Raw genomic sequence first — 16,919 nt, forward strand, 5'->3', positions numbered from 1 at the left:
ACTTCTCGATGTATCGGCAATCAATTTTCAAAATTTTATTATTAAAAAAAAATATTACAAAAAATTACTTTTCACACATTGAATATTTTGTACACCTGAACACTTATAAAGCGTATACGTGTATATGAGAATATTTTTATTGAAAAATTTAATTCAATTTAATCTAAATTTTATTTTTATTTCCGAATTGTCAGAGATTTTATATTCTCCATCGTAGAATTTTTGTATATTATTTTAAAGAAAAAAATCTAAATTTTTATTACATCTAGATATTTATTTTGTTCGTCATACCTGTCATTTATATATTTACTAATTAGCATCAAAAATTTAAATCTATAATCACAATAGTCAAATAAGCTAATAGTATCAATAATAAGGTTGCACAGCTTTATATACACAGCGAATTAGAATGTCAGAATTTTTTTTTTTTTATACACATCTCGACATATTCATTAATTTTGAGCAGTTTGTTCTTGCACGAATGTTTGTTAGAAGAAAGACATATGTTCATCAAGAAAGAATTATAGAAGATGACAAGCGTTTTGTAGAGATAAGGGATGGGGAGGGGAGGGGAGATGATAGGCGTTTTTCTCGCTATGTTCATTCGTTTTCTCGCAACAATTAAATATAGAATTATACGAAAATTGCGCGCGTGCATACGTATTATTCAAATCTCGCAGATTAAATTTGCCAAGCGCCCCGCGTTGTCGGCGAGAATTAAGCCAGTGTTAAAATTTTAACTCAACTGCGCGCTCTGGTTGGGTCTTGCTGGTACGCGCGCGCACGCTCCAGATACTCGCCGGCATATACCATTGTTTGCGTTAATTTACGGGAATAGCTACATCCGCGATGTACATTAACGATATCAAAGCGTCCTTGCTTGTTATAGAATAGCGCTTGAGACTACGAAACTATTCTCTCGCATTTTCACCGCGCACGATTAAATTCCGCGAGATGTTCGCACTTCGCGTGTTAACACCTCTACCATTAACAGATGGAACTATATGAATGCAACCCCAGAGCGCAATGATAAATTATATGTAGTGATAAAAATCAATTTTCCTTTTTCTGAATAATTAATCCCTGCTTATGTTAAATTTGGGCCTTTTAGAAAGTCATAAAAACTACAATTGCCAAATAAACTTTACATTTTTTTCTTTTTAAACTTTTTAATTTTATGTGGAAAAACGTAACGTGGTTAAAGAAAAATCAATGTCGACCTGTTACCGGTCTTGATGAAAAATCAAAAATTTCCCAAGAAAATAGAAGATTTATATAGATAATATCGACGCTAAGATATCCGCTAATCTCAAACGTCTCGTGCTGATAAGTTGCTCTCATTCTCTCGAAGAACTCGCGACTGCATAAGGGCAAAATTTAATTAGATACGTATGTATATAAGTTAAAGTAATTTAACGTTTCATTTAAGCCTCACTCAGTGACAGCGTCTCGGTGGCTTCGAAGAAATCTCTCTCTCTCTCTCTCTCTCTCTCCGTCTTTCGCGCAACATTGCGTCGCAGGAGCGCAACGACACGGGCAAAACTTAACACGGCGAATCGTTAAATTATATTTTGCAGTCCTTTGCTCGTAAAGCCGCGAACAAGACGATGGCTGCGCGACGAGGTAAAAGCGGAGACGTCTCTTAGCGCTTCGTCAACACTCGTAAAATTCCTCCCCTTTTAAAGCTTCTCGGGGCGAACGCTGAACTACGGAATGAGCGACGTAATACAGTAGTATGATTAACTAGTATGCTCTAATTAAAGACACTGCGTCGCGACGAATGTGGCTGCTGGATTGTTTTTAAAATAAAAAAAAAATATAAAATATTAAAATAGAAAAAGAAGATTAAATTTTGACCAAAATTTTGGATTCTTTTGTTTTCTTAGGATACTTATAATAATACTTAAAATGATGAGAATAAATAATAATAAGTATTAATAAGTATATATATATTATAATGTAAATTATACTACGAGCTCGGATCATTGCGAGTGTGACGCTCATCTCGAACTACAATCGCTCGCAAACTTCTCCGTGTTGCAGTTCATTACCTTTAATATCGTAACACTGATTAATAGCGTTACAACGCAGTTTGACGTGTCGCGCCAATGATCAGCTTGTTGTCGAATCGGATTTTCCTCGCGCGACTTGTCATTGAGATTCGCATATCACAAATGGCTCGACGTGATTCTCGCAGAAATACGCGAGACATATTTCGCGTTGACATTCGCAAGATTTTACGCAGCTGCGAAGGCTCGAAACAAGCTCCGGGATGGAACGAACAACTCGACTCAACACTGCTGAAATTTCCTCTCCTCGGCCCCGGTCTTTTAACCCCGCCATTCATCCCTTTTCTCCTTCGTGCTCGCCCATAGCGAGACGGGCGCTTCTTCTCCTCCCTCTTTTCCCACCGGCATCTTTTCCACCGCCGTCCTGGCTCCCGGGAAAGCTCCTCCGGGGCCATTAGACCACCCTTTACCCAGGGGGTTGACTTATGACGCCCGCTACGCGAAGGGAGCTTGAGTGAGTTACTCTTCTCTCGTGGTGGGAAGAATGCGATGGTTGGGCGAATAGGATGGAGGGAAAAGAGCGGCGCGTTACCCAATATAGGGAGAACCGGATCCTCTTTGTTGTTTTCCGAAAGACGTACGAAACACAAGAGACAAAGAAAAAAGAGAGAGAGAGGGAGTTCGTTATTTTAAACGATGCTTTGTCAAAAGACCCGGGTACGGATTCTCGTCGTACAGCGACGACCATATTCGACGGGGTTTTGATCGCGGGAATAATAACATTCGAACAAACTTGGCACGGCACCAAGAAATAGCAATTGCATGCGATAGGAGGCTCGCGCGAGCGAGCACCGCCGCCTTTCCACTTTAATTAATCCGAATAGGCAGAACTCGGCGCGAGCTCCTAAATAACTCGCGCAAACTCATTTCATCGCTGTTATTCCGCAAGGCCTCCGATGTATGTACGTATGTATATATATATATATATATATATATATATATATATATATATATATCGCCTCCACCTCTCTTGACAATCGTCCAAAGCGATTCTCGCTACGATCTACTCGTGCCCGCATAATGCCATCGATTGTCCTTATATTAGCACAACGCGTCGCTTTCAACGCTAATTTCCCATCTGTGCCTTTGATATGGGATCGAATACATGCCGCGTTTACAATCTACCTGTGTCGCTGGAAACTATCTCTTCATGCAATCGACGTCCCAGCCAACTAGCATCAATGTCGTACGACAACATAGTTACCATTTAATGAAATTTATTAAACCGAGCTCGAGTAAATAAGAGAATCTTTTTTTTGTTTTTTCTTTTTTCAGAAAGCATATGCAGAGCGTACAATCTTATTTAGGAAAAGCACAAAAGATGTTCTAATTTTTTTTTTTTTTCATTTTTAAATGTTTCTTTTATTTTCATAGTAATTTTATGAATTTATATAATTATTATGAAAATAAAAATTCATTTATAATAATAATTATAAAATTCAATTTATAATAATAATTATAAAAATTCATTTTATAATTATATTTTCTATGCTCATAACTAATACAATTACGATTTCTTTTACTAGAGAGTAAATTTTTCAAAATGTAACTCGCGGTCTTTTTGTGACGAGTTTTCACTCGTACTCGAGCGAAAAGAAAAATCGCAAAAAATACTCGCGCTAAGTTTCTGAATTATCTCTAATGATCGAAAACTACAAGTCGCAATAACGCAAGTGTCCAACTCGCAGCGTAATTGAAGCGAAACTTCACGCTCGATATCACACGTCGGAATTAAAAAAGTGTCGCGACAACGCGTTCGCCGCGCCAACACCAATGTGCGCGATGAACGCATCGAGGGATATACACAGGCCGCACACTTGGGAATGTTTTCAGTGTAAACATATTTCCTATTTGTATTCTATCCTGATGGAATCCTGTATTCGCCGAGCCGTGCGCTCGGCGAATTCATCCCGCGCTTCCAGCCTTCGATTCCATCCCGCGACGCACGATATCCTCCCCGGAAGGATGAGGCGAGAGTGAAACGACGCACCTCGCGTATTTGTATCCGCGCGTGTCGCGTTTGCTCTCTCGCAATATTAAATATAAAGGAAAATATTTCAATATTGGTCGACAAATACATACAAATAACAGAGCACGGCCGTGCGCGTTCTTTCTTCTCCGCATACACTCGCGTGTTATTGTCTATATATATATATATATATATGTATGCAATGTCCCAGATCTTATGGAAAGGCCTGAGAAAAATGCTGCACCTACTAACAGGAGGCACAAACACGATTTTCCAAACCATAGAGGGAGATTCGATGCTTCTCATTCACCCGATCGGTGCATTTGTCGATCGCAAAATTTCATCTGGATCGAATCAAAATTAGAAAACAATTTCTACTCATTGCACACTATTTGTCTTTGCAATTCAATTATAATATATGTGTGCATAGTGTTTTTATATACATATACAATATATTTCTACATGTTGCAGATATCAAAATAATTTCAGTTTCTTGTAATATCGCATAATTTTTTTCTTGAAATATAATTATTCAAAAGCGAATTAAATATAAAATATGTGTTGTAATATATTATAAATTAAAAATATCTCTCTCTCTCTCTCTCAAACGGTTTGAAACACACATGCTTTATACATAGCGTGTCTGATTTCAATTAAAAAGTTAAAAGTTTTAAATGCGTTGTTTTTGTTAAACAATTTAATGCGCAATTTATAGCACATTTGTTTATATCTTCACCTTTTAACCATCAATGGCAGATCCCTCGATGAATTTGTAGCCCATTTTTCCTGGGCAAAAATTCGTTGTTACGTAGTACAAAGTTCGTAAACGTCGTTAATTGTCATGTACTGGTAATATTGATCGATCCGGTGCGAGAGGACCGTGGTATTCACCTATTATTTTTATTCAACGTATATCTCGCGTTGCATATCGTGCTCGTCGAAATAAAAACAAAATGTACGAGCAACAACTATTTAACAAAAACAAGACATTATACCGGACGTCCAAATAAAACATGGAAATAGAAGCAGTTTTCGTAATTTTATATGGAATGTATGATATTAAAAACAGCGCTCGCCATCCGATGGGAATGTCGTCTCTTGTGTCTCTTGTGAATCATAAAGCAAAAGAGCCAAATTTAGATATTTACGCATTGTATCGATCTTCAAAAGAGCAGCGCGAGAAATTTCTGAAAATATACGATACTTCCATTTTATAACGAGATATATGAGCTGTTATTTTTAAAAACGCGATGCAAGGCAAATTTTAAAGATAAAAAAAAAAACGTATTTGGATAAGATATGATTACAAATTGAAGCGATATATTTACCACGGTTTTAAGTCTTAAATTATCCCACTTTCAAAAGCGCAAAAAAGTCTAATATATGCGTAAATATATATTTCCGGAGAGTAATCATTTTTCACGTGAAAAAATTTTATAGAAGGGAAGAGAGAGTTAAAGAGATATCGCACTATTTTTTTACTCATTTAAAATATTCCTGAGTTCGATTTTTCGATCGATACAATAAACTGGGATTATGAAAAGAGTCGAACACAGGATATTATGTCAGCGACTCTTAACGATTATGTCTCTGTTGCATTATGTGTGTCGATCGTGCTTATAGTGTGCTTGCGTGCGTCGATTATTTAAAATTTATAAACTATCCACGACTCGCGATTATCGTCGTCTTGCATCGTGTTTCATGCGTTCAAGATCTAATTATTCATCGCAACCATCCTTTTTTGCAATCCTTATGAATATTTTAAGCGACTATTACGTGGGAATATTATCGTTAAATCAATGATAATTCGCGCATTCTCCTGTTAAATTTTTATTGTTCTTTATCTTGCATCGCGTACATGATAAAGGGAAAAATTATGACCCCGACTAGACAATGGGATCAAAATGATCCTAAAAATAAAATCTATAAGGTGAAGAGAGAAAGAGAAATTAATTTTAATGATTTAATAATGAAATACAGTGTCGGAGAATTTTCTGTTATAATTCTCTCTAGTAATGTCAGTGACATGAATTATCAGAAACAGTAATAATAGCTGAAACAAGAACGGATATTAAATTATTAATGCCTTATCAAATTTTTTTAAAGTTGTCATTTTAAGATAATTCAAGCTTCAACCATAAAATATGCATACCAAAGTCTAATCAGACATTAACAGAATGTAATCATTTTTTATTAAGAACTAAATTTCAACGGGCAAAAACTTTAGAATATTCAACAGAAGACGTCTGTTTTTGTTAAACATTTAATGCAGGTTAAGGAGAAAGTTAATGGAAGAAGATATCTGTATCAATTAATACCGCAACATCGCAAATTTTAATTATATATATATTTTTTTAAATCTTAATTACATATATATTTTTTAATTTAAATGACAGCTAATCAAAATGACAACTCTACCTCGAACACCTTAATACATTTTTACTTATTATTTAATAATGTGACGGACGAACGAGTCTTTAACGAGCACATTACGATCATATTTTTCCAGCTATAATGTTTTCGCGGTGGTATGCTAACAATGCGTACGTGACTCCATCGGGATAATAATACGATCAGGCCCGTTCCTTCCTGGTCGACTTACGGGAAATTGTAGATGAGGCACGATTACGTATTCCAATCGTACGCGATATCAGTTCGCTTCGCTTCTCACTCGTGATGGAGTGTTTTCTACCGTCGACCCTTACTCTCTCTCTTCTGCTTCTTTTCATCTATTTTACCGAACTCGACCCTAAGCGAGTTCCTTTCTTTCCAGGATTAGCTCGAAAAATTTTAAAGTCTAACGCCCAATCTTTTCTTATTACATTTATACATTTAATTTGATGTTATAAGATTTAAATCTAATCTCGTGCAACATACGATTTTAGAGGCTATTCTTTAAATTTTATCAAATATTTCATATAAATTAGAAAAATTAAAAATTTAATTAAAAAACAAAGAGAGAAAAATTGACAAAATTAATCATCGAGCGAGACGAGTCAGTCGTTGAAAAAATAGTTGTATATTAATTAAGTCATTGAATCAATTCTCTACATATAATAAGAGCGAGATTTCAAAAATTCCAATTATCGCCATCTTCATCGTCTTTTTCCTCCATCGGATCGGAGTGTCACGATCGCAATGAGGCCACTGAAAACCGCCACGTATGGCACGTGAATCCTGTTCGAGCGGATAACGAATTCTGAAATCGGGAGCCGGCGAAAATTCGTCGCTTTGCGAAATTAACAGGCCAGGTCACACCGATAATTGTGACCTCCGTTTTACCCCAGGCCATAACATCCAAATGGAGAAACCCTTTATCAGCTGATCGCGCGCGCGCGCGCGCGCGTGTTTCGTTCGTTCGTTCGCTCGCGAGGGAAACAATATATTTGTCTTGCGGGGGAAAAAATATTCGGAGCTTCGAGAAAATCCCCTCATTCGTGTTGTCGAGTTTTCGTATGAATGCGTCCTACGCACAATCTATCTGTCAAAGACGTAATGTACTCCGCAGTGTTTTCATAGATATTTTGTAAAAAACATCACGTTATTCCTTCCGCGTTATTTGCCTTCGACGTCGCTTATCTCGCTCGCCATCATTCCCTAATTATAACCGTCGATAAAACATCAGAAAGGTTGCAAAACGAATGGATCGATCCTAGCACAGCGTTCCCACATCTTACATCAACCACCGCTTCTATTCGCGATTCCACTACTGTTCGCCAGTATTTACTTTACGAATAGGTAGGGCGTGGATGGAGATCCGGAGGTGGAGGGGAAGGTGGGGGGAGGCTTGAATTATACCGAACCGACGAAGATAATCACACGCCTCGCAACGGCCAGTTCATCATCGCGATATCACGCTCTAAGGGAGTTGATGCATCGTAGAAAGTCGCGCACGAACCCCGCAGCCGGAAAACGAAATGTACGAGTGAGGGTGGAAAAAGCAAAAGAGGGTGAGAAAAGGGTGACACGGCGCGGCCGTTCTTTCCCCTATCCCCTGTCCGGGCCCAACGTCTCCGCGAAGAACATAGTAGGAACTCTATTAGCGGTGGAAAAAATGAAGTAAAAGGCGCGACGAGCGGCAGAGAATGCAGACGTCCACTCAAACGCGCGGCTCCGTCACGAGCTCACCGCATGCGTATTTCCATACTTGAATAATTGCAGAAGATGAAGATTGCGCAGTTCGTTAAAGAACTGCCGCAACTTCCCATTACTTTCTCACATTGTTTCTAATGATGTAATAATAACCCTGCCCTGTCGAATTAAATCTGACCGTATCATATTAATTATTATTAAGGATAATATATAGCTTCGAAGATTATGATAAAATTATAATGAAACTTAATATCTGGCAATGAATAAAATATCCAGATATAACAAGAAAAAATATATGCAAGTCTTATGTTATACGAGTATATTAATTACGCGGAACTGCTATTATAATTGATAGTATTGGATGAGAGAATTTTTCGATTTTCAAATATATTTTTTACATTTATGTTTCAGGTGCTTTACAGATCACTGAGTCCGTGGTAAACGATCAAGGCAAATACGAATGTGTCGCTAATAATTCCGTAGGTACAGAGTACTCAAAATCAACCACATTGTACGTTAAAGGTATGTCATTTAAAAATATGCACACGCGAAGATAATAGATTAGTTAATTAAAGTGTATATATATTTTCTAATTTATTAGTACGCTTTCATTGTACTTTTATAAGAAGGATTGTACGTCTATAAAGTCTTTATAAGCCCTTAGACGATCTATAATTTATGACATAATTCTAGAAAGAATTCTATGTATATATAAAATTGAAAAATAGGATTTTATCTTGCAAATTTTATCGCAAATTATAGATTGTCAAGAGCGGCTTTTATAACATATGAAAAAGAGCGGAATATTCTGATGAAAGCCAGAAAAGAATTTGAGACCGCGAAAATAACAACGTTTCTGTCGACCAAATAACGAACACAGCGCAAGCTCGTTGCCAATGTCATAAACGTAGACGTTTTCCTGTTCGTAATTAAAATTAATGTAACGTAATTAGGACGTAATTAAACTAAACGGACAGCACAAAGGGCTCGCGAGATTCACGTCGCGCGTGTTATGCGCCGAGACTTCTCATTTCTTGTGTTTTCGCCGCGAATATCTCGACATTTCGGTTTAATTACCGTGGCTGCGATTTGTAAAATCTGCGTAACGGCTTTCAATAATCAGCATTTTGCTGTGCTTCGCGAATTTTTTGTTGATCGCAGTAATCGCAATTCTATCGTAAAATCGTATGTAATTATTCTCTAATTAGATACACCGTTACATGCGTTTGCATTTCGATTTAATGTCACTCGTAAACAAACACGTCGCATGTTCAGTTCAATTATAACGTAAATCACTGCAAAAAATTGTGTATATAATATACTATACATATAAACACACACGCAACACACATGATATATTACAGAGAAAAGTTTCTCTCGCACTTTTTATATGTAGAAAGTTTGGTTCAATTTAAAGTCGATTTACTTAACAAAGATGAGTAAAAATATCGGATAAATATAAATTTTGAGTTACAAATGATTAAGGATTTAGGGGTCTTTTTAGGAATTAATAAATTTTGAAAAAAGACAGATGATAAAATCTTTTTTTTGGCTCTGCATGTCATATACGTATTTAATGTTAAATTTACATTACTTTAGTATAATTTTAATATCGAGTGAAATGTTAAAAATTAACTGAAACTTTAAAAACTCGAGAAATTGAAGTAATGTTGAAAAAATTGAATCGAATTATATGGCCAAGAAGAAAAAAATATTTGTATTTGTCAAATGCATTTTTCTCCCAGTACGTCGCGTTACACCGAGCTTTTCAATTCGTCCTATGGTGTCGTACGACGTAATGATGGGCGGATCGTTAAATATCACTTGCGTCGCGGTGGGTGCACCAATGCCTCGTGTGAAATGGAGAAAGGATCCCGCGACCGATTTGACGCCGGAAGACAACGTGCCTGTTGGCAAAAACGTCTTACAACTGACCGACATCAAGGAGTCCGCCAATTACACGTGCATAGCCTCCAGTGATCTTGGCGTAATTGACACGACCACGATGGTGAAGGTTCAATGTTCGTGTCGAATTCTGATTATGAGATTGAGTATCTCGTCTTTAATTATGAATATTTTGAAATCCTTCCCCCAATACGTTACCCATTATCGCGGATAATGCGAATTACGAACCGATCAATCGCGCGTTACATCCCACGCTATTGTGCTTTCATCGGATAATTAATCGATCTGCTTATTGTTAAGGAGTTAAACCGGTGTGACCGGCCGGTCATCACCGATTTTTATTTCTTCGGCAATCCACGCTTAAAAATTACCAATTTTTTTCCGTAAATACCGCGATAATTTTACAAGATTATTTATTGTGTTCTTCGGACATTAGAATAAATAATTTAGCACGCGCGCGAGATTAAATACGATATTTATAAAGATCATTATTATTCAGATTTTTATCACTATCCGTATTCAATGCTTTGATCGCGGAGGTAAAACCGTAATAATCCCCACAGCTCTTCCTGGCCCGCCGGAGAATGTTCAAGCGTCGGATATCACTGCGACGTCGGTGAAGTTGAGCTGGTCCTACAAAAGACCGGATGATCTGCAGTACTATGTAATTCAGCATAAACCGAAGCATGTGAACCAGGCATTTGCCGAGATATCCGGTATCACGACAATGTATTACCATGTTAGGAGCCTCAGTCCGTATACGGAGTATGAGCTCTACGTGATAGCCGTGAACAACATCGGGCGTGGTCCCCCAAGTACCCCGGTGATAGTCACCACTGGTGAAACAAGTCAGTATCACAGCATTTACTTTCGCACTAATCTCTAATTATTTTTACATTTCTACCGTGGCTAGAAACGATTATTTTCCTCTTATCAAGATTCATGGATTGTTATTTAAATATCATAGCATATATTGGACCAAAAAATTCAATAATTTATGAGACAAAGCCTTTTATTCCATGTTAACATTTACGAATATATTGTGCTACAATTTTTTTATAATGAATTTTCCACTAATTAAAACTCGCTGTTGCTTTTACACGAAAATAAAAAACAATGGAAAAAATCGTTTCTATAGAAATATCTCTCATTTTATCGGCATTCTACTCTCGTCATCTCAAATTTATCGTACAAACATAAACTTAACGTGTGAAACAATGATGTTTGTCAAATCAATCTTTTTTTTAACGATATTTTTACGTACATGAAAATCGTATCTCTATATCCAACACAACAAAGTAAACCCACTCATGAATCAATGTATGTTTTATTTCTGCGCCTCTTAACGAACATACGTGCGGTGAGTTTACTCGTCGGTTTAAAACGCGAATCCATTTCGGACCTAATAGTTTTTTTTTCTCCGCGTATTCACATTCGTGAGATCGAACGATCGGAGAACGATAATGAGTAAAGGTGTAAACGAAGGAACGGCACGCTACTCCGATGTTAGCGTGACATTTTTTGCACGTAGATAGAATTTTTGTATATTATCGAAAAAAGGAGCGAATTTTTACGCACATTTTTTTGAGGGAAATTCTGTACTTTTTTCCATGCTGTCCGTCGTGGACGCACGATTTGATCCATGTAAGTGACAAGAAAAATTTTTTTCACCTATCACCAAACACCCCCTCTGCTCTTTGTTGCACCAAACATGTTAGTGTTTTTTGCGGGCCGTTCTACAGCATTTCGTCGCGCTTCGACGTCTCGTGTCATTGTATATTTTTTCGCCTCTATATTCCCAGCCTCAACCGCCTCTTTTACTTTCTCTCGCTTTCTCTCTTTCTCTCTCTAACTATCTATATCTTTCTCCGTCTCGAATACGTCTCTTCGTCTCCTTTTTTTTTTTTTTACGAAAGAGGAAGCGAGAAACGCGGGAGAGACAGCACGCGAAATTGCACTTTTCCTACAAAATAGTAGCACACTTCTTACTCCGTGAAAATACGAAGGAAACGTAGACTGTTCTCGCAGTTCGTATTTTCACTTTGAATTTATTATTCACTTATATACCGAGAATGTACAATAATCGTTTGACTTTTTTTCGGATAGCGGAATCGACGAATGGAGGTGCCAGTAAGTTAAAACATATACTAAGAGTGCCGTAGCAATACACCAATATCGATTTCTTTGCTTGCTCGTGTTTCTGTTTAATTCTTCATTTCAATCTCGTTACTTTCCACGCAGATAATTATCGTTTTTACTATAACACATACATATATTTTTACTATTTTTAAAATGCACATACATCGATACGTTCATATGGATTTCTTTGTAGATAATTGCGGTGTGATTTTTTGAAAATGTATCGATTAGTAGTATTACTACACAACGAATTGGAATTTTATTTTATTCTCTTCTCTATTTTTTACATTGCACTAGCTCTTGGTTTTTCCTGAAGGGTTTCTTTTCGGAGGGTGCTTTCTTTGGAGGGCTTCTTATCGCAATTAACTATGGTGTATCACCGTTCCACTGTTGTTTTCGTGTGTATTTTATACTTTGTATAATCTTCCTAATAATGCTAAAAACCGGCCAATCTTTTTTCTAGAACCCGGTACAGCGCCGCGAAAGGTTCAAGTTCGACCATTGAGCTCCAGCACAATGGTCATACAGTGGGACGAGCCGGAAACTCCAAACGGTCAAGTGACGGTCGGTGTCTTTTTCTTCAAAATTATTTTTTTTTTTTTTTATTACAATAAATTTATTAACGAGCACATAATGCATCATAATAGGGATACAAAGTGTATTACACAACGGATTCGAATCAACCGATGGCATCGTGGCAATATCAAATGGTTGATAACAGCCAGCTGACAACCATCTCGGAGCTGACGCCGCATACTATCTATACCATAAGAGTCCAGGCACTCACGAGCGTCGGTCCTGGACCTCTCAGTATGCCAGTGCAAATCAAAACGCAACAAGGGGTACCGAGTCAGCCCGAAATGTTAACGGCAGTCGAGATCGGGGAGACCAAAGTAACGCTCCAATGGAGCAAACCCGCTCATAGCGCTGAGAATATTCTCAGCTATGAGCTGTACTGGAATGACACTTACGCGAAGGTAAGCAAGGCAATAAATTTCTGTAGCGATAATGTAACAGAAAATTGTCCTCCTTTTTCGAATGATAGCTAATTTCATCTCGTGTTTATGCGCCACACATTTTAAAGTTGGTAATGATATTAAGGATAATAATTTATTTCTAATCGGTAATTTGGTAATTAAGAGAAAACTCGAGAAATAAAAAAATTTTTTAATTCGTCGCGATTGATTAATTTACGCACGCGATATTACGTGTCGCGTTAATACATCTAACATTTCTAATCGGATCAGGAGAAGCATCATCGCAGAATACCGGTTACCGAGAACTACACACTGACGGGACTGTATCCGAATACACTGTACTACGTTTGGCTGGCCGCGAGGAGTCAAAGGGGGGAGGGTGCCACGACGATACCGTATCCGGTTCGCACAAAACAGTACGGTAAGCAGAACGCGAACGTAAATGAAATCGAACGAGTTCATGCAGCGAGGAGTGCCAGATGCATGCCGATACGGAATTGTCGCGAGATAATCGACTACTCGAATCTCAGATCGTGATGATCAGATCGGATAGGACGTATACTGAGTCCTCTGGACTCCTCGGGCAATCACGTATCGCGATGGCACAGCAGGTAGGAGGTGCTGTAGCGCTAGACGCTCCTGCAAGTAGCGTAAGCTATTGGACGCACAACACCTTGGAAAAATCCTTTTTTAAAGAAAAAAAAAAAGTAAAAATCTCTTATCTTGGAAAACGCGTTTAATAGATAAAGAAAAAAAAAAGAGAGCGTAAAAAGAAAAGAATATATACATAGAGAGTAACGTCGAAACAAATGAAGTGTGGGAGAGTGAGAATGACTGCATGCGTTGCAAATAAGAAAGCCGTTTTTGGATGCCACTTTATATATATATCTATATATATATACGTACATATCATACATATAAATTGCACTAAGCACTGCATTGATATATGTGTGCATTTTGGGCACCTCTTTTCATTCTCAATAATATATTAATTTATCGTCCGTTCTTCAGTTTTTCGTTGTCTCGTTCCCTTACAATTATTATATTAACGTGTAATTCGTTAACTCTGCATATTTTTGCGTCCGAGTTAACACCAAGCCGCTCCGGAAGAATTGTCTCTAATCACGTCTTTTTTCGACTGTTCAAGGATCGATTCATAACTTTTTAACCTTGAATATTTTATACCACTTTGAACCTTGACCAATCGTCACATACTATTTTGTTAATATCCCTCGACAGTCACCGTCGATTGTGCGTTCTCAGCGTTGAGGATACCGAAGAATACGAGAACTCGTTTCCTCACCACATTGCGTGCTGATCGATCATCTATCATTCGTCTCATGCAAGAATGTCACAATTGTTACATTTGCATTATTTTAAAATAATAAATGTATCTAGAAAATCAACGAGATCTGAACAGAGATGGCCAGGAGTGTAAAATTAATGTTACTTTTTATCAATTGATATTTATCCGACGACGAAATAAATAATCAAGATATACGATAATTACAATGAATAATTCTAACCCGGTAGCTTTTTGTATTCTCGTATTCTTTGAGCCTCAAGCCAGAATCTGGTACGATCGGCTGGTAACTGCCGATTATGCCCACCCCCGATTTTGTTTCTTCCCCTCCTATAACTGAGTGTTATACAGTCCCCGGGGCTCCGCCTCGCAATGTAACCGGCAAAGCGATCAGCCCAACCTCTATATTGGTAACGTGGGAACCACCGATCGCTGAACGTTCCAACGGGAGGATCGCCTACTACAGACTGCAAGTCGTCGAGAGCGGTCGCTCTGACTCCGAGGCGAGGAATATCAAACTGAATGACACGCGTTTCGTGTTGGACGAGCTCAAAAAGTGGACCGAGTATCGGATCTGGGTACTGGCTGGGACCAGAGTAGGTGACGGACCCCCGAGTTATCCTATCTCGGTCAGAACTCACGAGGACGGTATGTATCACAGACACTGACTGAAAATCTCTCTGTTTACCTCAGGCATGCGAGGAGTAACGTGTAAAATCCGTGGTGACGCACGAGAGAGCGCGAGAGAGCGACGACATTATGAATATCTCGTAATAATGTCCTCCTCACAAAATTCTATCGCATTAAAAAATAATTATATTATTTTAATACTTGCGATATTGCATGAAAATTTGATTATAATCGCAACATCAATCTCAATCGGTCGCGGTCGCTACGAATTTCACACGCTAAACTTCGCGAAGAAGAAATACCATATTGGGATGAAGTAATAACGCGCCTCATCTCCGAGAGAGCCAAAAATATAAAAGCCCGCCAAAAGTCAATCCGGTTATTACTTTCGCGCGGTTCCAGTGCGGGTTGCGACGACATGCCGTGTTATTCTGGGTGAATGCATTTTACGTATATAATGTACATTACTATATACATATATATATACTTTCGATTTCAGATTCCGCTAACGTCACTTCGTCACCTGTCTCTTTCCCTAAACTCTCAAACAACCATATACTCTCTTCCTTCATCACGACTTTCTGTTCTGTATTTTCTCTATCGTCTATCTTTTCTCTCCAGTGACTCTACACTCATATATTATATTTATTATACTGTATTTTTACGTTTCTATAATTCTATTAACTTACATTATATATACAATATATTGTAATACTGTATTATATTATATATATATGAGCTTTCCTCTCTTCTCTCACGCCATTCTTGTGTTACAGTAATAGTTTCGAGAAACGAACTATCAAATCGCTCATCGTGACGAGAGAGGAAAAGAGGACGGACACAGCCCTTTTTTCCGGTCGAGTTACCTTTTTTTTGCGCGAACAAAAATTTTGAGCGCGCACGACTTTTTTGAATTTTTCGTGCCTCTCCAATCACGCTTTCCTGTTGTTCTTTTCGCAATCTCCTTTTCACTCTTCCGATTTTTATAAAACGGCACCCACGCGACGCGAAACACGAAACGATGATGGCCCTACCTTTTTGGCTGGCAAGATTTTATATTTTTGGATTTTTTGCGGCAATAAAATTTCCAACGACATATTCTAGCTGTCCCGAAACTTTTCCCGAAAAACTCCACCCTTTCCCGCCCCCCCAAGATTTTAGTATGCCCACGATAATTTTTTCCAGGTGCACGCAGCCACGGATTTTTCAGAAGCTGATAACCAATTTTTGAGCTCAGCTATTAACGATGAAAGAGAAAAAGAAAAAAAAACACGAATTTTCTTACCGTTTTTTTACAGGGCCTAATCGCAACTCTCTCTCTTTGTTCGTTGCCGTTGGTTTTTTTCACCTCCCTAGCCCCAATTTTAAAACTTGGATATCTATTTTGACACACTAATTAATACTTAATTATACTCACTCAAGTGTTTTTGTCTTTCCTTAAAGCATTTGCAGGAGGATGATCCAGGTTTTGAACAGCTAGTTTTTAAGATCTATATTCACATTATCGTAATATATCAACCTAATAATATGTATTCATTACACTCAGTGTTCTTTCTGGTGGTTACCGTGGTTACGTCAGTAAAGATGTTTCGTTTCTCTTCTTTAGTTTATTAACTCACTCTTGCCACGTGTTATGAAGATAGAAGACAGGCTGGCTGCCCTGCGTGCCATTATTTCCGTTTTAAATTCCTCTTTTTTTATATTACTATTAGCTGTACAAGTTATATAAAATAAATAAATAATATTAACGAATGAAATTAAACAAATTAAACTCGTTACATGCGTAACAATCAAAAGATGAAAATAATGGCAAAGCGAGGGACAGCTTGCGAGTG

The 16,919-nt window shown here is 37.8% G+C and overlaps 1 protein-coding gene across 1 annotated transcript in view; it reads left to right on the forward strand.

Moving 5' to 3' along the window:
* Positions 1-16,919, forward strand: part of LOC126858563 (tyrosine-protein phosphatase Lar-like) — a 273,630-nt gene that overhangs the window by 239,658 nt on the left and 17,053 nt on the right. Inside the window, 7 exon segments of the mRNA XM_050608989.1 lie at positions 8,542-8,652; positions 9,876-10,151; positions 10,599-10,883; positions 12,638-12,738; positions 12,822-13,151; positions 13,422-13,572; positions 14,806-15,102. Of these exon segments, the coding sequence (XP_050464946.1) occupies positions 8,542-8,652; positions 9,876-10,151; positions 10,599-10,883; positions 12,638-12,738; positions 12,822-13,151; positions 13,422-13,572; positions 14,806-15,102 (1,551 nt within the window).

This window comes from Cataglyphis hispanica, chromosome 26 (assembly GCF_021464435.1).
Source record: "Cataglyphis hispanica isolate Lineage 1 chromosome 26, ULB_Chis1_1.0, whole genome shotgun sequence".
Lineage (NCBI taxonomy): Eukaryota > Metazoa > Arthropoda > Insecta > Hymenoptera > Formicidae > Cataglyphis > Cataglyphis hispanica.